Consider the following 26,865-nt stretch of genomic DNA (forward strand, 5'->3'; position numbering starts at 1 on the left):
TAGTGGGTTTCATATTTAATTAACAACACTTAGTACAAATAATATACTTAGGTATATTCTCAACAGAGATATTTAACAATGCCATTCATCATTGGATTATCATAATGATAGACGATAGTACACACTGAACCAAACTGAAATTTATTTACATATCATTTACTTGGTTTGCTATTAAGAAAATGCATGATCATATATAATTATATATACATGTGTGTGTTTGTGTGTGTGTGTAATTACCGGTAAAGTACATTTATGTTACACTTGAAAGTGGATATAAATAAAAATATACTTAATTCAAATACGGAATACAAAATACGATTACGTATACATGTATCCGATAAAATAAAAATTGAACATAACTGAATACTATTTGTAACATTTAAAAATGTCTAAAAATTCATTCAGCATTACCAGGGGTACATGTTATAATTCAATTTATTGTTAGTGAATTTGACACATTTTGTTTTGTTTATGCCAAATTACAGCGTGTAAATTATCAAAAAATGTTTATTATAATAAAATGGAGTCAGTTCAATATGGTGTTTCTGTAAAGATATACAAGTAATTACATGTACATATTACCATGAAAAATAGAGACAAATAAAATCAAACAGTTGTAACATTTCATCAATTTTTTTAAAGATTCCTTTTGAGTGAAATAAAGATGTCTTAGCTAAACACAGTTGTTATATCACAGTCATGTATTTGAACACATCAATTATTATGATTATGTGGGAGGTAAGAAGAAGGGCACTTAAAATAGGCAGACTTCCTCTCACTTGAAGATCTGTGGTGGCCTTTGTTTGCAGACTCCATTAAAGTAAGGATGAGTCAGAGACTTCTTGGCTGATATCCTCTGACTGGGCTCATATTTCAACATTTTCTGTAATCAGTTCAAATTGTAATTTACACTGGAGGACAATTCATATCAAGTACTTGCGATTATCACTTACTTTATTATATACTCATAAATTCATCATAAAATCATAAAACATCAAGAAAATTCATAAAATCCTCATAAAATACCATAACTGTAAATGCTTTTTAAATGATTTTTAAAAGCCTTGAAAGGATTTTTCAAAATACATGCATTAACTTTCTAGAAAACTTTATTTTTATGGTGATATAAAACTTATTTGTTTGTATTCATAGGGACATGGATGATTTTAGTTTAAGTAAAGGGGTACTCATCAAATTACTTAAACATAGGTAATCACAGATTACAAAGCTCACCGAGACGAGGCATCACCCTTATGAGACATCACCTTTATGAGACCACCTTTATCATATTACATGAAAATCATACTTTATGATCTTGGATATTCATGGGTTCTGTTTTGACACAAAATCATATATCATCTGTTAAAAAAATGGATGATTATCATATGTTCATATGTTAATCAATATAATAATATAAAATTAAATATTGCATCCTATCATACTTACAATATATATCATATAATACAATAAAATACTGTAATAAACAAAGATGATATTGTAAATATGAAATGACATTGTATTGTGTTAAACTTTATTGTATTTGATCACATAATACAACATCATTATATAAAATACAATATTGTATTATATGATACAATATCATATTACATAATACATCATAACAATAAAACATATGATATTATATTGTATAATATAGTATGATATTGTATTGTATGATATTGTATAATATTTGATACATAATATGATATTGTATCATGATACAATATAATTTGATACAACATTGTATCATATCAAATGATACAATATCATTTGATAACGTAAAATATTATATAATACAATGTTATATTATACATATTGTATCATACGATACAATTATATATCATATAAACCAATATCATATTATACAATTTTGCATGATAATATATAATATTACAATATCATATAATACAATTTCATGTGATATAATTGTATATTACAGAAACCAATATCATATTATACAATTTTGTATGATACAATATTATAGATACAATATAATATCATATAATATTGTTTCATAATATACATTACTAAACAGAACAATATCATATCATAAAATATCAAAAAAATTGATTCAATATCATATTGTATCATATAACTTTACAATATAACACATGATATTATACTGTATCATACTAAACAATAGTGTTTCATATCATACAATACTTTATCATAGGAATCATGTTATATCATTTAACAACAATCACATCTTTCTATCAAGCAGGTTTAAGTGAGGTAGGAGATTTCTTTAGCATCCTTGATAATGGAGATCAGGCTCTGCATCTGAGGCAACCTCTGTGTTTCATTCATAATATAGTTAAATCAACTATGCAAGCTATCATCTATAAAACATGTGACCTGTTCAAAAAAACTAAACCTCATCCAGCATCCGTAACCTATGGCTCAGATTCAGCATTCAAGCCTGTCAGGTGCATCAGTATTATAAGACGCATCACCCACGCAAGTTTGGTGAAGTTAGGACCTGTAATAACTAAGATATCATCATCAGAGGGCACCAGCAATTAAAACCTTAACCTCCTCCAGCATCCGCAACTTATGGCTTAGATTCAGCATCCATGCCTATCAGGTGCATCTGTATCATAAGACACACCATCCATTCAAGTTTGGTGAAGTTAGGACCTGTAATAACTAAGATATATTTTTCAGCATCCTTGATAATGGAGATCAAGCTCTGCATCGGAAGCTTCCTCTGCGATTCATTCATATTACAGTTTAATCAAGCTCTTAAAACCTTAACCACCTCCAGCATCCGAAACCTATAGCTCAGATTCAGCATTCAAGCCTGTCTGGTGCATCAGTATCATAAGACACACCATCCATGCAAGTTTGGTGATGTACGGACCAGCAGTAACTTAGACATTGCTATCAAAGGGCACCTGCAACAAAAACGTTAACCTGCTCCAAAAACCTTAACCTCCTCCAGCATCCGAAACCTATAGCTCAGATTCAGCACTCAAGCCTGTCTGGTGGATCAGTATCATAAGACACACCATCCATGCAAGTTTGGTGAAGTACGGACCAGCAGTAACTTAGACATTGCTATCAAAGGGCACCTGCAACAAAAACTTTAACCTGCTCCAAAAACCTTAACCTCCTCCAGCACCCGAAACCTATAGCTCAGATTCAGCACTCAAGCCTGTCTGGTGGATCAGTATCATAAGACACACCATCCATGCAAGTTTGGTGAAGTTAGGACCTGTAAAAACTAAGATATATTTTTTAGCATCCTTGATAATGGAGATCAAGCTCTGCATCTGAAGCTTCCTCTGCGATTCATTCATATTACAGTTTAATCAACTATGCAAGTTTGAAATAGTACTATTATCTATGTAACATGTGACCTGTTAAAAAAAACTTAACCTTATCCAGCAACCGAAACCTTTGGCTCAGACTCAGCATTCAAGCCTGTCAGGTGCATCAGTATCATAAAATGCACCATCCATGGAAGTCTGGTGAAGTTAGAACAAGTAATAACTAAGATATCATCATCATAGGGCACCTGTTTCAAAAACTTTAACCAGCTCTTAAAACCTTAACCTCCTCCAGCATCCGAAACCTATGGCTCAGATTCAGCATTCAAGCCATTCAGGTGCATCAGTATCATAAGACGCACCAACCATACAAGTTTGGTGAAGTAAGGACCAGTAGTAACTAAGATATTATCATCAGAGGGCACCTGCAACAAAACTTTAACCAGCTCTTAAAACCTTAACCACCTCCAGCATCCAAAACCTATAGCTCAGATTCAGCATTCAAGCCTGTCTGGTGCATCAGTATCATAAGACACACCATCCATGCAAGTCTGGTGAAGTACGGACCAGCAGTAACTTAGACATTGCTATCAAAGGGCACCTGAAACAAAAACTTTAACCTACTCCAAAAACCTTAACCTCCTCCAGCATCCGAAACCTATAGCTCAGATTCAGCACTCAAGCCTGTCTGGTGGATCAGTATCATAAGACACACCATCCATGCAAGTTTGGTGAAGTTAGGACCAGGAGTAACTTAGATATTGCTATCAAAGGGCACCTGCAACAAAAACTTTAACCTGCTCCAAAAACTTTAACCTCCTTCAGCATCCGAAATTTAGGACCCAGATTCAGCATCTAAGTCTTACAAGTCCACAAGTAGGTCCAGATGCATCATCCATGCCAGTTTGGTGAAGATAGGACAAGTAATAGCTTAGATACAGGACCTGCAACAAAAACTTTAACCAGGTCCGGACGCCGACGCCGAGGGTATAGCATAAGCTCCCCTTGACTTCGTCTCGGTGAGCTAAAAATAACTGCAATCTTCAGCAAATCTTTAATTATAAATTTTGTTTACTTTTATATCATATTTTTAACCACAAATTTATTCTGCAAGCATTTTCATACTAATCCTTTCTAAACTTATTGAATAACCTATTTTTTAAAACCAAGGGTCAGTCTCATCTTCGTATTTACATTTATTAGCAGAAGAAGTATGCCCAAAAAGGTTTATAATCGATCTGTTAAACCTTCATCGATCAAACACTATCACTTGTCAAGAAACATCATGATTGCAAGATCAAATAAATGACTTTTCGATGACAAAATTGCTGAACAACTGTATCTAAAATAGCATATAAGATACTTAGAGTTTTAATCAAAATATCTTTTGAGTTTCGTACTTTTGCATCAGAAGATTGGGGCGAGGGCAAACAAACAATATTTTTGGGTAGTCCCATGCAAATATACTATATCTAATATAGGTATATATTACTCACTGCCATTAAGTCCAGCCCGTCCCCTGTTAGATGTGGAACAATGCTACAGATTGACTGCTGGGGCCACTTGGGGAAGGAGGATTTGTAATCTGGTAGCTGGGACACGCCTGGCCAAACACTCTCATCTGGAGTTCCTGGAATGAATCAATCAGGATACATTAATATTAAGGCTTCACAAAAATGTTAAGCATCAAAGTGTAAATTTATTAGTTTTGTTATTTATAACTAAAATAAACAGGTTGTGCCTGACATTGTCTTAAATGGGTTTCTAAATTTGGAAAAATGAGATCTCAATTTAATTCATTTTAAAATTTAACTCCCCCCCCCCCCCCTCCCACAAACAAAGAATAACCAGTCAAAAAGAATTGTGCAATGGGTCTCAACTTCTCAATGATAAACACTTGTACATATCTATTCCTGTTTGTAATTTTAGTGCAGAGGTTCTTGACAACAAGATTTTGTTGAAAACTTACTCTATTATAAAAGATTTGTAATTACAAATGTATAAGTAAAGGTCAAATATGTGATAAGTTTACAGACTAATAAACAGACAGATGAGCAGTGGGCCATAAGACAATGAGTGATAAGGAAAGCTTACTTGTAATACAGCTCAGGTGATCATAAAAGATTAAATTACAAAATAATCCATTGATTAATTTGTGTTTGAAAGAAATTGAAAAATTCAAGTGGGTGCAGATGAAATGTACCGGTATATACGGGAAGAGTGCATACAGTACCCGCAACGTTATTTTTTACAATCCTATCCTATTGTATCGTGTATCAATCCTATCGTATCGTGCGTGTATACTGTTCTATTGTGCGTAAATCGTATTCTTTCGTGCGTGTATCCTGTTCTATTGTGCGTTAATCCTATCCTATTGTGCGTGAATCCTATCAGGTTTATCGTTCAATTTTAACAGTTTTTCTGTTTATCCTATCGTGTTAATTGTTTTGTGCCTTTTATAAGCAAGTGAATTAATTTCAAAGTTGCAAGTCGTTTAGTGCGCCGTATACTAACATTTATCGAACAAGAATTAAAAAATCCTATCCAGCATTCTACCATGATACTTATTTCTTAATTTTTTTTTAAATCAAAATTAACCAATATTACGTGTAAATCATATCTGTAAGCATTGAAAACCAAAAAATAATGTAAAGTATCGAAGTTCTTAGGAACAAGGTAACATATTTACCTGTATATCGAATATATTAAATCGTACGCGGAGTGTATACCTGCGTAAACATAAACTTTTATGCAATATAATTTGTTTTTTAAGCATCATATTTTACAGAAATAAAAGTATTTATGATATAATTTATATTTAAATAAAACCAGAATTGTATTTCAGTAGAACCCGTTATTTTTCTGTGTGATATTTGATTTCCGGCTGAAATGTTCTCGGCAATCGGCTAGAGTGTGTGGTAATGAAAACAATGTTAACAAATTGTACGCAGAATTTGTATCTGCCTAAATATCTATTTACGGAGGCCGACTTTAGTTTGCATTGCACATGTTTTTGCGCATTCTAATATAATACAGTTGATTTATACTTCTTATGAATTTTTTCGATATCATTTATAAAATTGAACACAATAAACAAAATGCAGATAAAAATATTTAAATTTTTAAAGAAAATTTTTATTTTTAACACGATTTTTACGTTGTGCGGTAGAGGAGCATTGCCGTTGCACTTTTATGACGTTATGATAAAATGAAGCTTTGTAGGAGTACGTTATAAGAAATAACATAAAAGAAAAAGTAAAAATTGTACGCTGTTGAAATTTTATATACAGAATGATGTTATCCTCGAGGATATTTTCCTCATTTTTGGAATGAATCCATTATACCAATCATCATTCGTAAAGATTCAAATATATAGCAAAATTGGTGCATTTTAATATTTTGAGATGGTCTCCACAAAAAACCAGACAGTAGAATTTTGTGTTTTTTACATATAAGGTAGGAAATGATATTACTTATCATATAATGTGTTTTTTACATATAAGGTAGGAAATGATATGACTTATCATAAATATAACAATTTGAGAAAAAAAGCTATTGTAGTATTTTTTTAAACTGCTTTGATGTGCGGAAAATGACAGTTTCCTATATATTCCTATAGTAAATGTACCTTTATTTTGAGATGGTCCCTAAAAAGAACCAGACAGTCGATTTTCATGAACCTTCGCAAATAAACTAGAGTTGGTTTAAATTACATATGGTTGAAAAATAAAGAGTTATGCTATTGTAGTTTTTCTGCAAAAAAAACCAAAATCGGCCTCCTTAACTTGTATGTAATATAATTCGTTTTAATGCATCATTTTTATACAATAAGAAATGTAATTATGATAGATTTTATATTTAATTTAAATAAGAGTTGGATTTTTATAATGGAACCCGCTATTTTCCGTGTTATTTGATCTCGGGCTGAAATATTCGTGGCGATCAGCTAGGGTGTTCGGTAATGAAAACAATGTTCACAACACAGAAAATTTATTGATCATTTAAGCTCATAATTTTACATGTAGTTTAAAACATAATTCATCATTTTTATACATTTTATAAATGATGCAGCGATGATTAACAACTCGGCAATTGTTTCTAAAAAGACATTCCACGTAAATCTTTATTCGAACATGTTCTTTCTCAAATTCTGCCATTATCAGTTTATTCGTGAAGATCGTTTAAAGCGATTATACGTTTATCATGAACATCGTTTATCCTTTCCTATCGTGTATCAATCCTATCATATCGTGCGTGTATACTGTTCTATCGTGCGTCAATCCTATCCTTTCGTGTGTGTATACTGTTCTATCGTGCGTGAATCCTATCCTATCGTTTATCTTGTAAAAAATAATGTTGCGGGTATTGTAATTAAAGCTTTTATCGAAACAATGCATTCCATTGCAAAAACAATTTAAAAACTGTGCAGCAAAATTAACTTTTGCATTTATTCAAAGTTAATTATTAAATGTCATTTAAAAACAGTCAGAACTTCTAATATTTGTTCATTGTATACATTCTCACTTAAAGCTAACGGTTGATGCAAGAAAATGTTTTACCAAGTGTTCTGAAGATCCTAAAAAGCTGGTCAATTTCAGAATCTCCTTGAAACAATGCACGTCTTGTCATCTGTAATTAATAACAAAACAAATTAGCAAGAATGGAAAGATTATCATGACATACATTGAGTACACATAAAGTTCTTAATTATATTTTAAAAAAATACTTAAACATGAAGTATGGCATTATTTTCTTTAAAGGGACCTGGACACAATTTCAGATGAAAATTTTCTTTTTGATTTCTATGTATAAAATAGTTTACTTTTGTATTTTGAATGATTCACCAAAATTTGAAAGTTAGAAGTCATGTTACAAGCGAGATACAGAGGAAAGAAATCGTTGTTATGTAAACAAAGCTCGAGTCTTATATTTGTTTACAAATACTGTAAAGTAAAGAAATTGCCATTACTTTATCAAAATAACTTGTGGAAACAAGATAGACTGATTCAGTGGGTTCATAAATAATTTCATCACAACAAACAGCAACATTAGATTGAAAATTATACCAGTACAACAAATACATAAACATTAACAGGACTCGAGCTTTGTTTACAAGACAAAGAATTCTAACCTGTGTAACTTGCTTGTAACTCGATAATTGACTTTCAAATTTTGTCAAAGCATTGAAAACATCTATATTAACAATTATAGATTTAAAAATTGACAAAAATAAATTTTGAAAATTTTTAGCTCAAATCGTGTCCAAGTCCCTTTAAAGATTTCATTCCAAAAAAAAAAAACAGGCTACAGAAAAAACAGTTCCTAACATGCAAAAAAACACTTCTCCAGATATATACAACCTTTCCCTAATGATACGATTCAAATCTGTAATCAAAAGCTTCCCAGGGTTGTCTCTAAGACCCGGGAGGCGGGGAATTCCCCCGTCTATAATGCCTTAATTATAGAGATGGGAAATCAGAAAATTTTCATAATCGATTATCGGAAATAATCGAAAGTGAACAATCAATTAAATAATCGAAAGTTTTAAAATTATGTTTATAATTGAATAAAACAATTCTCTGAACAAAAACTTGCGTCTTGTGTTGCGTTGTATATACAGTAATATACATGTACTTGTTTCAGTTGTTTGAAGCTATTAAATATTTATTCAAATAAATCAAACATGTTAATAAAATTTAAATATTATTATGCACATACAATCTTATTTACTGCACCTGGTTAGAATAAAAGAAAACTAGAAAATAAAAATATGTTGTACCATTTATAGTAACTAGGAAGTTAGGAACAAGTTCAAACTTCAAACAATAAACATAAACAATTTAAAATATTACAAATTAATTTGAAATTCAGAGTTCAAGTCCCATTTCAAAAACATTAAACAAAAACAATTTTAACTGTTTTCAAACATCATAACTAGAAAGTTCACAACTGACCGAGTCACATGACACACAACTTCAGTGTTTCACCTTTTCATTCAAGAAAATGAGCAAGTCAACATTTGCACAATGTAGTCTTCTTTTTCAATTAACTATTTCCCCTGCTATACTAATTGGATCTTGATTTGCGGCATCTGCCTCCTCCGTGAGGCTTACACATGACGCCGCCATTTTGTTTAAACCTATTTTCGTTTTGATGTTTGAAAAAAGGTCAAGTCGTACGAAGAATTTTCGTAAAGTACGGTTTTTAAATTTTTTTTTTAAACAATCGATTATGAAAATCTTAATCAATCATCCACATCGGGAGACATTTAGCGACCGACTTTCGATTGTCAGCGATAATCGGCCCATCACTACTTAATTACCCGGCTATTATTGCATTTAAACACAATGTAGCTATAAGCAAGACCCCTAGACCCCCCTTCTACTTTTTTATTTCTTCCATCTACTTCAATTTTTAGAGACAACCCTGGCTTCCTAATAGAAATATCTCCTTGCTCAATAAACTAAAATAACTTACCATTTCTGCAAAGATACAGCCGAGGGACCACAAATCTACTGGGGTGGAGTAGAACCTGCTGCCCAGGAGGATCTCGGGGGCCCTGTACCACAATGTCACAACCTGCAATCAGACATGCACATGTGTGTCACTTATAATATTTCATGCACCAAAGACTAACAAACAGATATACATTCAAGCATTTGCTTGAATTCCATATGGCCAGAAAAAACTTAGGAATAGGATTAAAATAGTTACACACATATTTGATGAAACAATTATAAAGAAGTAAATAAAATATGGAAAAAATTGCTCAATGAACTACAGACCTTTTAAAATCTTTCCATTAATTACAGATGACAAGACATGCATTGTATAAACATGTAAATAAAGCACAAATAAATTTTCTTAAAACATGTACATTCATAAATCACTCAAACTGACATGACCATCAGTTTTAAAACAGCTAAAAAACTGATAATGAAAATTTGTAATATATACTGTAAATAAGAAATATTCTTTTGATCAACTTTAAAAATCAACCTGACTAGTTCGATCTCCTCCCTTACCATAATTATCATAATTACTTTTGATCAGCAATCATCAATACCTCATGAGTGTATGTTCTAACTGGGACACCAAATGCCCTGGCTAGTCCAAAGTCTGCCAGTTTGATATTGCCCTCCACATCAATCAACAAGTTCTGCGGCTTCAAGTCTCTGTGTAACACTCGGTGTGAATGACAGTAGGCTATTCCTTGAAGCAATTGGTGCATGTAGCTCTATATAACAGAAGTAAACTTACTTTATTTATTTCTACATTTGTTCTCTACACAACCTAAGTCAAAAAATGCAGTCTTAATTCTTTTAGAATTCTTACTCTAATATGCACAATAAACTTTTAAGCAGTACCATTTGTATTTAATCAAGCAAAATGACAAAAGTTATCACTCATTGTATTGTTTATTTGCTAGTAATCATATGAATTATAAGCAGTTGTAACATATGTACATACATGTAATTATAAACACATCCATACACTCTAAGCAAAAGCACACGTCACTACTAGTAATAATGTTATGCAATATTCTACAAAGAAAAATATTATTCATAAATGCACATTCATAGGAGGAGAGACCCTATTAATCAATAAATCAAAAAGTTATGTAAATGATAATAATAATGGTAATACATTAATTGGATACTAGTATACGAATAGTCTGACATTCCCATTTTTTACCAGCCTCACGCAGATACATTGCGAGATGGCACAATTGTTTGCGATTATGAATGGCGAGGAGTTGAACTAACTTAAACATTGAAGGACGAGTCCAGTAATATTTTTTTTAAATACAATACGCGTAAACATTTAAAAAAAGGAAAGATAAGTATAAAATGGAATTCATCCTCGACTTCACCTAAATTACAATATTTGCAGATGTGCATCGATCTGACAGTTCCATTATAAACGGCCTAGCTCTACCAAAAGCATATGCGATGACAGCCAATATTTTGTTAAAAGGACAACAAGTTTTTCCGGAATATTTTTACGCAAATAAAATTGTAAGGAAAAAGTGTCCGGCAGATACTTGTACAATAAACATTTAGAGGATGACTCGAAAAATGCATCTCTTTCCTGTATAAAAACATCAGACAACCTCTGCTTTACAATTTTTAAGAGAACATTAGTGTTAGCCACACTCTGTGAAAGCCATACTTCATGCATACCCAGTGATACTAATAATTCTCTGACATTAAAGCACCATGTATTTGGTATGAATTGTGAAACTAATTCTTCATAAATATTGAGTGATATACAATTTTCTGTTTTAATCAATTTCAACCAATACTTAATGATGCGTAATTTACGAATAATACTCATGGGTAGACGACCTAACTCTGAATAAACCATGAAGTTTGACGTACATTTTTTAACTTTCAAAATTCTTTTACAAAAATTTGTGTGAACTCGTTCTATTTCATCACCAGAATGAAAACCCCATATTTCGGAGCCATAGTTAAGAACGCTAGATACATATGTATCAAAAATGCCTAATTTAGTCTCAATATTTAAATAAGTTTCATTACACACCTTCTGAATACCAAACATGAATCAAAGTTATCAAAGTTGTCACATTTGATACTTTCATGAATGAAAAGGTTTTTTTTTCTGTAGATTGAATTGGATGCAAAGTACAAATATTATATATGATTTATGAAATTCAAACATATCCTATACAGACCAGAACACTTAAATATCCAGATAGTTCTTAGACAGACCTTGATGAGCGATGATGGCATCCCAGAGGCTGGACAGCTATCCATGTACTTCTTCAGGTCCTGATTTAGGTACTCAAACACCAAGTACAACTTCTGCTCACTATGGACAACATCTAGTAATCTGAAATTAATATAACTTACAGCTTAGTAATTATTTCTGACTGCAGGGTGTTTAGCTTTACTATGTTTACTGTGCGCTTAACGAGGCCGGGTCTAATTTGTTCTGCCCTAGATTTTTGGATGAAACTTTTTACATGAATTTCTACTGATATAATTATTATTTTAAAATTAAAAATTAAGACATTTAACACACCGTTTGTTTAGGGGGTCATCTCAAAGTTTGTTAATCTTTAACATAGGACCCTATGGGATTTTGCTTGAAATGTGTCAATTTTGCATATTTTTTACATTTTTTCAAAACTTCTGCCCTAAGGATTTCTTTTTCTGTTCTACATATTAAAGTTATTGCTAAAAGGCATCAAATGGTCAAATAAACAACAGGCCCATGGGCCACATCGCTCACCTGAGGAACAATAGGTATGATAAAATCAGCTTAATGGAGTCATAATACAAACTATCTGGACAATGTACAATAATACATGTTGATCCTGTATAAATAAAATCCATTTTCCCCTGGATATTCTTATGTTTATAATCATTAGTCCCTTTTCTAACAGGACGATTTTACAGTCATATCATATGTTGAGTATTGCAGTTCTCAAAAAGATCCTTAACAATTGTTTATATATGGGATATAAACGTACATAAACTCTGAACCTTCTTGTGAGGCCAAAGAATTGTCCTTGGGCCAAAGTCTTAACAATTATAAAGAATCATCTGGCTGATTAGTTTCTGAGAAGAAGATTTTTAAAGATTTACCATATATATTCCTTTGTTAAACTTTGAACCCCCATTGTGGCCCCACCCTACCCCTGGGGATCATGATTTTCACAACTTTGAATTTACACTACCTGAGGACGCTTCCACACAAGTTTAAGCTTTCCTAGCTGATTAGTTTCTGAGAAGAAGATTTTTAAAGATTTACCATATATATTCCTATGTAAAACTTTGACCTTCCATTGTGGCCCCACCCTACCCCCGGGGGTCATGATTTTCACAACTATGAATCTACACTACCTGATGATGCTTCCACACAAGTGTCAGCTTTACTGGCTGATTAGTTTCTGAGAAGAAGATTTTTAAAGATTTACTCTATATATTCCTATGTAAAACTTCGATCCCCCATTGTGGCTCCACCCTACCCCCGGGGGTCATGATTTTTACAAATTTGAATCTACACTACCTGAGGATGCTTTCACACAAGTGTCAGCTTTCCTGGCTGATTAGTTTCTGAGAAGAAGATTTTTAAAGATTTACTCTATATATTCCTATGTAATAAAACTTCGACACCTCATTGTGGCCCCACCCTACCCCTGGGGATCATGAATTTCACAAATTAGAATTTACACTACCTGAGGATGCTTCCACACAAGTTTCAGCTTTCCTGGCTGATTAGTTTCTGAAAGGAAGATTTTTAAAGATTTACTTTATATATTCCTATGTTAAACTTCGATCCCCCATTGTGGCCCCACCCTACCCCCGGGGGTCATGATTTTCACAAATTAGAATTTACACTACCTGAGGATGCTTCCACACAAGTTTCAGCTTTCCTGGTCTTATGGTTCATGAGAAGAAGATTTTTAAAGATTTACTCTATATATTCCTATGTTAAATTTCGACCCCCAATTGTGGCCCCACCCTACCCCCGGGGGTCATGATTTTCACAAATTAGAATTAACACTACCTGAGGATGCTTCCACACAAGTTTCAGCTTTCCTGGTCTTATGGTTCATGAGAAGAAGATTTTTAAAGATTTACTCTATATATTCCTATGTAATAAAACTTCGACACCTCATTGTGGCCCCACCCTACCCTCGAGGGTCATGATTTTCACAAATTAGAATTTACACTACCTGAGGATGCTTCCACACAAGTTTCAGCTTTCCTGGTCTTATGGTTAATGAGAAGAAGATTTTTAAAGATTTACCCTATATATTCCTATGTTAAATTTCGACCCCCCATTGTGGCCCCACCCTACCCTCGGGGGTCATGATTTTCACAAATTAGAATTAACACTACCTGAGGATGCTTCCACACAAGTTTCAGCTTTCCTGGTATTATGGTTCATGAGAAGAAGATTTTCAAAGATTTACTTTGTATATTCCTATGTAAAACTTCGACCCCCCATTGTGGCCCCACCCTACCCCCGGGGGTCATGATTTTCACAAATTAGAATCTACACTACCAGATGATGCTTCCACACAAGTTTCAGCTTTCCTGGTCTTATGGTTCATGAGAAGAAGATTTTTGAAAATTTCTCGAAAATTTTCATAAATTCCTAATTATCTCCCTTTGCAAAAGGGCGTGATCCTTAATTTTCACAAATATAAATCCCCTTAGGCTAAGGATGCTTTGTGCCAAGTTTGGTTGAAATTGGCCCAGTGGTTCTTGAGAAGATGTTGAAAATGTGAAAAGTTTACAGACAGATGGACAGACGGACAGACAGACAGACAGACGGACAGACGGACGACAGACAAAATGTGATCAGAATAGCTCACTTGAGCTTTCAGCTCGGTGAGCTAAAAAAACCTTTTACCTCCTGGTTTGTTCCAGGGGTCTTATCAAAGTTGATTTTTGTATGCCCAATTTCCCAGATTCGTCAGATAATGGCCATTTTTTATTTGACAAAGGCGGAAAAGGTGATCTATATAGTATTATTAAAACATTCAGACATATTTAAGTAATAAATAAATATATAACATCACATATTAAGGGTCATTAATATAAAATACATGGTTACTGTCTTGAAATATATGAATTAAGCTATATTTAGGCGGATTAAGAAAACGTGACAGAGGGCTAGGCTTGCTGAACCCTCTTCACGTTTTCGACCTGAGCCCAAATATAGCTTATACTTCGAGACATTTATGTTTATTCCACAATAAAACATTATTTTTACGCATCAAACGAGATATTTTCAACAATTTTCGCTGAATATCTGCAGTTGAAACTATCACGCCATGGCGTCAACCAAGCAAAAAGATGACGTCACAATACAAATGAAACGCTGCGCGAAAGCGTGCGTACTCGTTCTGTACTCGGCCTCGTTAATATTTAACAACCAAACTGCTAATTACCTTATCAAGCAATTACATCATAAGATGTACAGTACTGATCAGACCCAACCTAACAGAAAGTAAACCCCAACTTAACCCTGGGTTTACTTTCTGGGTTTACTAGAGTGCAGTAAGATGGTAAGATAAAAGACAGTACTGATCAGACCCAACCTAACAGAAAGTAAACCCCAACTTAACCCTGGGTTTACTTTCTGGGTTTACTTGAGTGCAGTAAGATGGTAAGATAAAAGACAGTACTGATCAGACCCAACCTAACAGAAAGTAAACCCCAACTTAACCCTAGGTTTACTTTCTGGGTTTACTAGAGTGCAGTAAGATGGTAAGATACTGCACACCTGCTTCACACCTCAGTGCATACAGTTGACCCCAAAGGCAATTTCCAAGTAAACCCCTAATGATCCCAAATTTTCCAAAAGCAAACCCAGAGTAATCCCCCAAGTAAATCCAAAAAGTAAGCCCAGGGTATACAATGTCAGGGTTTGACACTAAGGCACGTCCGACCGACATTGTCTAGTAAACGATAGGTCCAGTCGGGTTAAATGTCTGTGTACTAGCCCGACTGGTCGTGTGAAAAAAAGGTTACTTTTCTGTAATATTAATATCAATAGAAGTAAAAGCACTTTTTCCTAACAGGCTTAAATTCTACAAACCGTAATTTAAATACAACCCAAGGACTAACCTAGGATGAAGTGGGGGAAATACTCACTTTTTGATCGGCAACTTCGCCTGAATTTCCTCCTAACGAAAAGTCCAAGTCGCCTTGTACACGGAGTTCATATAATCGTGTAAATAAACCCCAAGGGTAATCAAATAATTATTTAATTCTAAAGACGTCTTCACAAACTCAGTTTATGCCTCTTGTGATTAATTAATTTAGTCTGTCTTATCTTTAGGGGTTATAAATACGGGTAATGCAACCACATGCTGTACAAAACGATGTTTATTAATTACTTTAAGGCTAGTGTTGATATAACAGTGAATTTGTTGACTATGATATTAGTCAAATTTGGCCCCCATAATTCGCTAATTTTAAAGTGATTCAGGTACATTAATTTGTTGTGTTATTTTATAAAAGAGTTGATATAAAATATGTTTTTCACCTATTTATTTGATTTATATGCATTCACTGGCAGTACATGACATCAGAAGTGACGCTTTTTTATAATTCAATCAAAATCAGTCAAAAATTGACATTTTTCTTATCTTTTTTCGAATTGGAAATATAGAGCGACTCTTTGAACAAGAACGAACTTTTTGTCACTTATAAGTACTGGAGAGATACATCTTTGATGAAAATATTTTGTTTGTTCAAGCAGACGCTCAATGTTTCCTTAAAGAAAAACTGCTTCAAAACAAGCCGTTTTATGCTAAAACTGCGAAAATGGCGGGACAACTTTATGATGTCATATTTTTAAATTGTGGGCACTAAAATCAAAAAGAAAATTATGAAAAAACTTCAAATGTATATTTGTTCAAATAAAACAAAGAATTACAGTAAAATGACAACATTCATTTAAGGGGGCCATTTTAGGCTCAAACCATATATAGTCGTTTATGCTAAAATAATCATAAACCCTTTGTTTACAGTTATAATATCTTTTTTAAAAATTCTAAATCCTCAACATAATGGTTGGGTTGGACTAATACCACCAAAATACACTAAAAAACAGAGACTGATTTTATTTTTCATTTTAGTTAACACAATTACAAAACATTTGATCTATAAAATGTATGAATACATCAAATAATTTAAATTAAATTAACTTCATAATTTTTTTTTCAATTTTTAGAATTTGTTTTATTTTTTAATCATAATGACTTTTTTCTAATCTAATATAAATTATTAAAGTTTAAATCTGTGTATATCATCATTATTGTTATGCCATTGTCAAGTAATGAAAGTCTCCCCGATTTCTCAAACTTCTCCTTGTTTCTCTGTTAAGGAGAAGTAAAGTCTCCCTAAAGTTTTGTTGGTCCCTGGTCAACCATTGAATACTTGTATCATTATAAGTACAGTTTGAATAAAATTAAATCTTAAATGGTGTTTGAATGATTTATTATTGGTAAAGATAAACCAATACAATTAAACAGAAACAGGTATTTAATATTTTATGTTTGTCATTACTTTAGTTTATTTTTGTCAAAATTGATCAGGGCTAGTAGTAAAAGTGTCAGGGCTAGTGAAAAATTGCTAAGGTAGCCCCACTGGTCTAGTAATTAAAAAACTTAATGTCAAACCCTGAATGTAGTTTGGGTTTAATCTGGTGTTAGGTTGTGTCTGATCGGTACTGTAGTTCACTGACAAAAGATTGCTATGTGTAGACTTTTGAGGGTTGTTTATGGAGCTGTTCAAGAATACCAGAGCTCTCTGCAACCACTCATTTGCAAAAATCTTAAACAAGGTTAAAAATTCATGTACATTTTAAAATATACCTGACAATGCAGCTTTGATCAAGTTCCTTCAACAGGGAAATTTCTCGAATTGCTGTACTTGGCACACCTTCTGACTCACTGGAATATAGAATACATGAAAAAAATCTTACGAACTATTCTCTTTTTCTATGAAGAGTGAAGAAAAAATATTATCCTGCAGACAGTACATAAACACAGTTTAAATTTTATTTGCATGATAACATAAGGTATCGAGACACATATATCTTATAAAAACTTCTCCATAAAATATCAAACCATTTTGACATGTATTATGACAAACTTGATAGAACAGTTTTTCACCTTCTACATCATTTCCATGTTCTCTATAATATACATTGGTGTTCAACAAAATAGATTAGAGTCCTATACAAGATTTCCAAGGGAAAGGAAATGCAAAAGAAAGGGGGGGGGGAGAATGTGATATAGGGTCTTTGCACTCTTGATTTTCAGCCCATTTGTATTCATTTTCCTATTCTTTAACAAAAGATTTATTGGGGGTGCATGTCAAACATTATTATACTCTGTAACAAGATAACCTCAATTCACATTTTGTTTAATTATTCTCTAATCATAAATAATTCAGGGTTCATTCAAAAGTATGAACAATTTCCAAGTTTTCTCCTTTGAAATGCCTCCTCTAGTTTATCAGGTTGTAATACATGACTAAAACATAGGTAATCATAGATTACTAAGCTCACCGAGACGGAGCATCACCCTTATGAGACATCACCTTCATAAGACCACCTTTATCATTTTATATGAAAATCATACTTTATGATCTTGGTTATTCATGGATTCTGTTTTGACAAAATATTGTATATCATCTGATAATTTTTTTTATGATAATCATATGTTCATATGTTTATCAATTCAATGATATAAAATTAAATATTGCATCATGTCATATATATAATATATATCATATAATACAATAAAATACCGTAATAAACAATAATGAGATATGATATTGTAACGTATGATATGACAATGTATTGTGTTATACCTTATTGTATTTGATCACTTATACAATATCATAAAATATAATACAATATAGTATTATATTACAATATCATATTACATAATACATCATAACATTGAAACATGATATTATATTGAATAATATAGTATGATATTGTATTGAATGACACTGAAACATATTTGATACATTATATGATATTATATCATATAATACAATATAATTTGATTCCAACATTGTATCTTATCAAATGATACAATATTATGTGATAAAGTAAAATATTATAAAATACATTATTATATGATACTTATTGTATCATATGACACAATAATATATATTACAATATCATATAATACAATTTCATGTGATATGATATCATATAAACCAATATCATATCATACAATATCGTATGATACAATATAATATAATATTACAATATCATATAATACAATTTCATGTGATATAATTCTATATTACTAAAACCAATATCATTTTATAAAAATTGTATGATACAATATTATAGAATATACAATATTGTATCATAGGATACAATATAATATTTTGCAATATCTTATGTAATTGTATCATTTGATAAAATAATAAATTAAAGATAAAATATAATATTATACAATATTGTATCATAATATACAATACTATACATAACAATATCATGATACAATATCATATCATAAAATATCAAAAAAATTGATACAATATCATATGTGTCGTATAACTTTTTATAATATAACATATGATATCATATTGTATCATATCAAACAATATTGTTTCATATCATACAATACTATATCATAGGAATCATGTTATATCATTTATCAACAAACACATCTATCTATCGATCTGGTTTGAGTGAGGTAGGAGATTTCTTTAGCATCCTTGATAATGGAGATCAGGATCTGCATCTGAAGCAACCTCTGCGTTTAATTTATAATAAAGTTAAATCAACTATGCAAGCTTTCATCTATAAAACATGTGACCTGTTCCAAAAAACTAAACCTCATCCAGCATCCGAAACCTATGACTCAGATTTAGCATTCAAGCCCATCAGGTGCATTGGCATCTGAAGCTACCTCTGCGATTCATTCATATTACAGTTAAATCAACTATGCAAGTTTGAAATAGTATACTATCATCTATTAAACATGTGACCTGTTCCAAAAAACTTAACTTTATCCAGCATCCGAAACCTATGGCTCACACTCAGCATTCAAGCCTGTCAGGTGCATCAGTATCATTAGACACACCATCCACGGAAGTCTGGTGAAGTAAGGACAAGTAATAACTAAGATATCATCATCAGAGGGCACCTGTTTCAAAAACTTTATTTAACCAGCTCTTAAAACCTTAACCTCATCCAGCATCCGAATCCTATTGCTCAGATTCAGCATTCAAGCTTATCAGGTGCATAAGTATCATAAGACACACCATCCATACAAGTTTGGTGAAGTTAGGACCAGTAGTAACTAAGATATAATATCAGAGGGCACCGGCAACAAAAACTTTAACCAGCTCTAAAAACCTTAACCTCTTCCAGCATCCAAAACCTATTGCTCATATTCAGCGTTCAAGCTTGTCAGGTGCATCAGTATCATAAGACGCATCATCCATACAAGTTTGGTGAAGTTAGGACCAGTAGTAACTTAGATATTGCTATCAATGGGCACTTGCAACAAAAACTTTAACCTGCTCCAAAAACCTTAACCACCTCCAGCATCCGAAACCTATAGCTCAGATTCAGCACTCAAACCTGTCTGGTGCATCAGTATCATAAGACACACCATCCATGCAAGTTTGGTGAAGTACGGACCAGCAGTAACTAAGATATTGCTATCAAAGGGCACCTGCAACAAAAACTTTAACCTGGTCCAACAACCTTAACCTCCTCCAGCATCTGAAATTTAGGACCCAGATTCAGCATCCAAGTCTTTCAAGTCCATAAGTAGGCCCAGATGCATCATCCATGCAAGTTTGGTGAAGACAGGACAAGTAATAGCTTAGATACAGGACCTGCAACAAAAACTTTAACCAGGTCCGGACGCCGACGCCGACGCCACCGCCGACGCCGACGCCGAGGGTATAGCATAAGCTCTCCTTGACTTCGTCTCGGTGAGCTAAAAAAGGAGTCTAGGGGGTTCTTGCACTGAATAGTACACAGCTGAATATGTAAAAAATTTTGCGAGGTATTCCGAGCGACTTCTGAATGGAGAAAAGAGTCAACATTTCCCATTATAAATTTCTATAAGAAATTTGTTTTCATTTCCATCCATTGATTTCATTGTACTTCCTTCACAGGTATGTGTATTTTTATTACAAATGTCCAAATGTGACGAAACTTAAGACAAACGATAGCTAGACCATATACACAGTTTTTAAAATAAAGGCAGAACCAAAAAGTGACTTATGAGCTCAGACTAAAATTGAGTTGTTGAAGTTTGAGCCATGCTTAGAAATATAGACATCTTTAACTTCTTCTACACACTGTATTTTCAACAAAAGAGATTTTAAATTTCATCACATTGCCAATGCTCTTTTAATTTAACAGGGATAATTTTTTTCAGTATGTGACTTATGTAGACAGCAAATCTGCATATTTTGAGGAGATTATTCCCACAAGACAATAATATATAGCGAGGGGGGTGGACGGGGGGATGGGTTTCGTAAGTAGTAATACATGTAGTAGCAGGTTTTCAGCATCATGTTGACTATGTCGAACTCGTCTACATTTCAAAATTTACACAAATTAACAGCCCGCTAGAAAGAACAACTAAAGCTAAGGAAATAAAAGATGTAAATAAGTTTTTAAAGCGTCCTCAATTACACCCAAAAACAACAACAAACCGACGCTTACGTATCGTACTTAAAAATATAACACTTCAGTTATATACACACGTGTCTAATCTGATTTTCTTTAATGCTACAAGTTGTCCGGTGGTCTTATCTTGTGCTTTATACACCACGCCATAGGTTCCTTCGCCAATCTTCTCAATTTTCCGAAAATTTTCCATTGAAATAAGTAAAAAACCTCGATCACATCTGTACCGGAAGCCGTCTGGTCTTTTGTGTACGTAATTTCCCGCGTTAATTAAAGGTTCATCGATTCCATTGGTCACAATAGAATGAGGATCCCAAAGGGGAATTTTTCACCAAAAGAAGTGAGGCTACTCGTATTTGTTTTCAAGGTATGTAATTTTCTGTTTTTCTGATTTTTAAGGGTAGGTGTGTGTGTGGGATCGTCTTAATTTTTTAGTCTTCGTATTTTACGGGTTTTTTTTAATTTTCATTTTCTTAAATTTAATATTTATTTCCAATTTTAAGAAATTAAAGTGATAATCACTTTTAATCACCTGTACCACCATAGTTCTAACAAATAATCATAGAATGGTAGACATAATTAAATGCCTTAATTTTATAACGTTAGTATAAATTACATTTCCTTTTTCAGATCCCGGTGAAATAGCCATTATATGAATAACTTAAAAAACCCTAGTTAATTATTTCGCATTAACTGCCAAGAACACTTTCGCTTTTAATTATAACAATTTTTTAATGGAAAATGCTGAAAAGGTATACAGATTAAAGTACAAAAGCATGTGCAGTGAAAATTAACTGACAGAAAAGCACTTGTATAACGGGGAAATAAAACACTCCCCCAAATATGTAAACTAATAAAAAAGCACGTATAGCACATTGTATATATTAGGTTGTTGATGTTGATAAGTAATTTGTCAACCATCGTAAATTGTTTGTTGTTTTTTGTAATTAATCAAAATGATGATAAAGTGATCAATGTCTAATCAAATGTACATGCATCTGAAGAAAGTCAAGTCCGTGTATTATATTTTAGACCCAGTAAGTCTTGTTCACGAGAATAGGAACATCAAATTTCACTCGCCGGCCAGGAACAGGTAGTTGATCCAACTGCACGTGTGGTCTTCTGAAATCTTCTGGATTGTTGTCGCCTCCCTGGTTTTGGCCGTTCGATCTTTGCTCCCATATAGATGACGTCTCAGTGGCTTTTTGTGAAGCAACACAAGAGCTGCGTTCCGTATTATCAAAAGCGGTTGTTGGATCCGCACGCTGTGAGGGGGTTTGTGAACTTAGAGAGCTGTAATCCAGTTCGGCGGTGACGCTCCAGCTCTTGAAGAGCTCGGTGATGCTTTGGTGGAAGTTGTTATCGGCTTCACTGCCGGACTGAGGTGCGCAAAGATCCGCCACGTAGCTCTGTCCTACGATACCGTCGTACCCAATGACGCTGTGCACGATGGAGCCCTGGTTCATCGTGTCTCCGTGAACAGAGAGAGGGCGAATGGAAGACATGTCATCCACCATTTTGGACAAATCCTCGGCACTTATGTTTTGACTGGTCGCAAAGTTGGCATAGCGAAGCGATGGATTTAGAGTGTTAAAGTACTGAACTGATGGATTGAATGAGGTGGCGAACTGGATAGAAGGATCCATAGAGTTTTGCAATGATGGCAACACGGAGTGAGAAAGAGGTAGCGAAGGATGGAGAGAAGGGTTTGTACTGAAAAGAATAGATCCAGTCGGGTTTTCAGATGTATTGCTGCTTCCCACGTTTGGCAACAAAGACGTATTGTCTTCGTAGTGTGTATCGGCAGATATCAGACTGCTACCGGCACTTCCCTGAAAAGCGTGAGGAGAGAAGTTGGGAGTTTTTCCAAAAGGTTTCAGACTAGTGTCGCCAGCCATTCGTTGATGGTAATGTAAAATACTGCTTGGAAGACTAGGAACACCTCCACTAAGGTCACTTCCATTCTGACTGGTTCTTTCTGAGGTTTGGTTGGTGGATGGAGCAAAATCGCTTTGCAAAGAAGATGGGGGACATGTTGGTTCTTGATACGAAATCATCATCGAGGCTTCAGGGCCAGTGTCAATGTTGGATGCAGTAAGACTACCAGCAGATGAGGACATGGGCGAAGAAGGGTAGCTGGTGTTGTGTGATAGAGTCGTGGTTGTGGCTGAGTTGAATTTCATGTTCGACGGTTCTTCCAGCTCGCACTCTGTTGTTGGAGTGTTGTAATGTGGGTAGAACGGGGAACTCATGGTAAGGGACCTTTTGTGTTTAGCACAGACGCTCCATGACTCCTCACTCTGTGTTGTGTTTGTGGTTTGTAAGGAATGCATTGGAGCAGGTTTCCCCGTGGAACTGACCTCCGACTCCTCATAAGATGGCGGCGGTGCATGGATGTACGTCAAGTGATAAGGCGAGTAGGGAGGTTGCGCACTGAGGTTGTATGACCTGGAAACGTTGGCAATGGAAGTTTCTGTTTCCTCTATGGGCGACAAATTTTGGCGAAGCGCAGTGCTGTTGTTGTTTAAGTCCGACCTTTGAACTCGAGAATCGCCTTGCGGGCACAGTCTCCAGTTATCCTTGTCCCACACAAATGTGAACTTGTCAGAGCCCTGGTTCTGAAGCGCAGTCACGTGAACATTGTCTCCGATGCTCGATCGAAGAGGAGTGGTAGATCTGGTGGATCCGCGTACGTAGTCCGATGTGTTCTTGGTGCTTCTCCTGAACCGGCTGATAGTCTTACTAGCATCTGGAGTTTGATCCGTGGGTTCAGAGGCTTGTCTACGGTTAATCCATGTGTGCCAGAGTAAACAGCCCGTGACGGTGACGAGGAACATCACAATCAACAAGACCGGGATGATGACACCCCAGCCGACCACGGCGCCATCGTTGGACTCGTCTGCTTTCGTGGAGGAAATCAGCGTATTGTTCAGCGAGGTCCACTTGTCGATGTCTGGGAGTAAAGCCAAAAGTTCCGCCAAGGTCATATTCAGTTCTGTAAAAAATGCACCAAATTTTATATAGTTACTAGTACGCGGAGTACATGTTTTGTTGTGAAATTTAAGTCTTTATAAAATAGTCTTATCAATCTTCTGGATATTAAAAGATATTATCTGGTGGAATTTTTTTTTTTTTTAGATATAATTAGGATATAACCATTCTGTCCATTTTAATTTAATAATCTAAGAAACGGTTTGGATAATACCTCTGAGTGTTTTCTCGATGGCCTTTTGATCCTCTTTGGCGTTTCCTGTAATGTTGATTCCGAGAGTGTCGATGTAGATCGTCGGGAGATCTTTTGGAGAAGTCTCTGTAGTCACGTGACCGTGCACCCATATTGAGAGAATCAGCATCAACTTTACTACTATACACCCTGTTCAGAAGACACAACATATGAACATACGTAGAAAATTCACATTTTGAATAGTGCAAAAGTTTGTATATATATATGCAACTTGTATTTCAGGCACGTAGCATCGGGGAGGGTCGGGAGGAGGGAGGGGGTCTGACCCCTCACTATTTCTCACAACAGACTTTTACTCAAATTTAGATAAAGAACATTTAATTTTGAAGGATCCATCCAATCTGAATACAGGTGACAAAACAGTCATGTAGCATAATTTGAAAGTGTGTGTGTTTTTGGGGGGGGGGGGGGGGGACTTATCCAAAATCTTGACGAGCAAAAAACTTTTCGCCAATTTTTAAAATCATATATATTACGTGGGGGAAGGGTACCGAAGTACCGAAACTTCTTACTTACACATGTAAGGTTAATTTTGTTAATTTCCCTATAATAATTGTTAACGTACAGCCAAAAAATGGGGTAGTCCTCTTAAATTCATTTGTCTGTATGTAAATTTAAGAAAATTGTTGCCGGAAAAAGTATGTTGCTGCCTGCATGCCGCCTGCCTGCTATACGTGTCTGCAAAATTCTGCATAGATCGGGTCCCAGCCTAGATTATGTTTGATAATCAAATGATGCCAAACATTGTTATGAGAATTTTTTTTTAGATTGTATAGAGCAGAAATTAAAATTTCTGAAACACTGTAAAATGTGCAAGAAAAATCACTAAAGAAACATGAAAGCAACTAGAGATGCAAACAAGTCTAGCCCCAAGCTTTAGTAAGATTCCAGCTGAAATCGTAGTAAACATATTATAATTAATTTACTTTTTGATTTCCGGTTCGTTGTATTTCTGGTCTTTTAATGGGTACATGCGCCTATATCATGCTAAATTAAACATCCGTGTCGATCTTCGTATTAATTTAATAGGAATTAATTATTAAATTGTGAAACTCCAACTTTACCATTGTGCACTTTGTGCCACACACATACATGTATTTACTATATGCAACGAATAAACTAAATATCTAGGGTAGAATATTATCCAAACATAAACGTAGTACACATAGGTAACAAGATATTTCACACAAATATACTTTTGTCTAGTATATAGTCATGTTCAGTTACATAGAATTAAGTTTAGACTCAATAAGGTGTACATGATTGTGCATGTATAGTGTTTCCCATAAATACTGAAGGTATTGATATAAAAATGCAAAAAACTTTTGTAAAGATATCGATTATACATGTATTAGCAAAACATGGTTAATCCTATTTTCACTAGTACACGGGATGCACATGGATATAAATCTATATTACTATATTTAAAAAATAGACTCGAATTTCTGGGGTTTAATACAGATAAATCAGAAGAATACTGTCTTATGCACGCATGGGTAGAAGTCTAGTTATATCTTAAAAGTAGGACAGGTGTATACGAAAATGCATCTAGCAGCATCTTGCATGGTTGCTTTAATTATAAACAGCACTGAAATTTTTAACTTGAAAAGTTTGTGACTTACCTGGAGTGGTCACCATGTCTGCATTTCTGTCGACGGACCTCGACAGTGACAGTGAGTGAGCGAAAACGTGAGTAGAACTCAGGGCATTACAACTCCAGAGAGAGAGAGAGAGAGAGAGAGAGAGAGAGAGAGAGAGAGAGAGAGAGAGAGAGAGAGAGAGAGATTTCGTAACTGTGATTTTTTTTGTGACTGAAAACTATGAAATAATAATCTCTTAACGCAGATATGTACATTCTAACAAAAAGACAATCCTTTACAAGGTGTTAAGGTTTGACAAAGTAACTATATATATTCGTCTCTGAGCCCCCTCTGTATTTTTTTTGTGTCTAGATGTTTTGGTACCCCCCCCCTTTTTTTTTTTAAAAAAGTATTGCAGTAGAGCTGAGTTTTTCATTAAAAATTGAGCGAGATCAGATATTGTTTGCACGTGTTACATAAAAACACTTGAAGCGGGTTTTTTTTTTATCAACGTGGTAATGTCCCCATGTATTGTAAGGTTTATATGTAATGGTGTAAAACAACCCACGAGATTGCATGCTCCAATAGAGATCAATGAAAA

General features: G+C 34.0%; 2 protein-coding genes across 2 annotated transcripts; both read right to left on the bottom strand.

Annotated features, from left to right (window-relative positions):
* Positions 1-21,703, bottom strand: LOC128190235 (cyclin-dependent kinase 2-like). Its single transcript, XM_052862188.1, has 8 exons — positions 21,518-21,703; positions 17,635-17,712; positions 12,005-12,125; positions 10,336-10,506; positions 9,747-9,848; positions 7,829-7,898; positions 4,766-4,899; positions 1-883 (listed from the first exon to the last, which is right to left on the bottom strand). Exons 1-8 carry the CDS (start codon positions 21,631-21,633, stop codon positions 776-778), a joined length of 900 nt encoding a protein of 299 aa, XP_052718148.1. The 5' UTR covers positions 21,634-21,703; the 3' UTR covers positions 1-775.
* Positions 21,704-22,388: 685 nt separating this feature from the next.
* On the bottom strand, positions 22,389-26,382 carry LOC128158499 (uncharacterized). The gene is made up of 3 exons (XM_052821402.1): positions 26,307-26,382; positions 24,646-24,813; positions 22,389-24,435 (listed from the first exon to the last, which is right to left on the bottom strand). The coding sequence occupies exons 1-3, from the start codon at positions 26,320-26,322 to the stop codon at positions 22,469-22,471; spliced, it is 2,151 nt and encodes a 716-aa protein (XP_052677362.1). The 5' UTR covers positions 26,323-26,382; the 3' UTR covers positions 22,389-22,468.
* Positions 26,383-26,865: the final 483 nt, after the last annotated feature.

This window comes from Crassostrea angulata, chromosome 1 (assembly GCF_025612915.1).
Source record: "Crassostrea angulata isolate pt1a10 chromosome 1, ASM2561291v2, whole genome shotgun sequence".
NCBI classification, from domain to species: domain Eukaryota; kingdom Metazoa; phylum Mollusca; class Bivalvia; order Ostreida; family Ostreidae; genus Magallana; species Magallana angulata.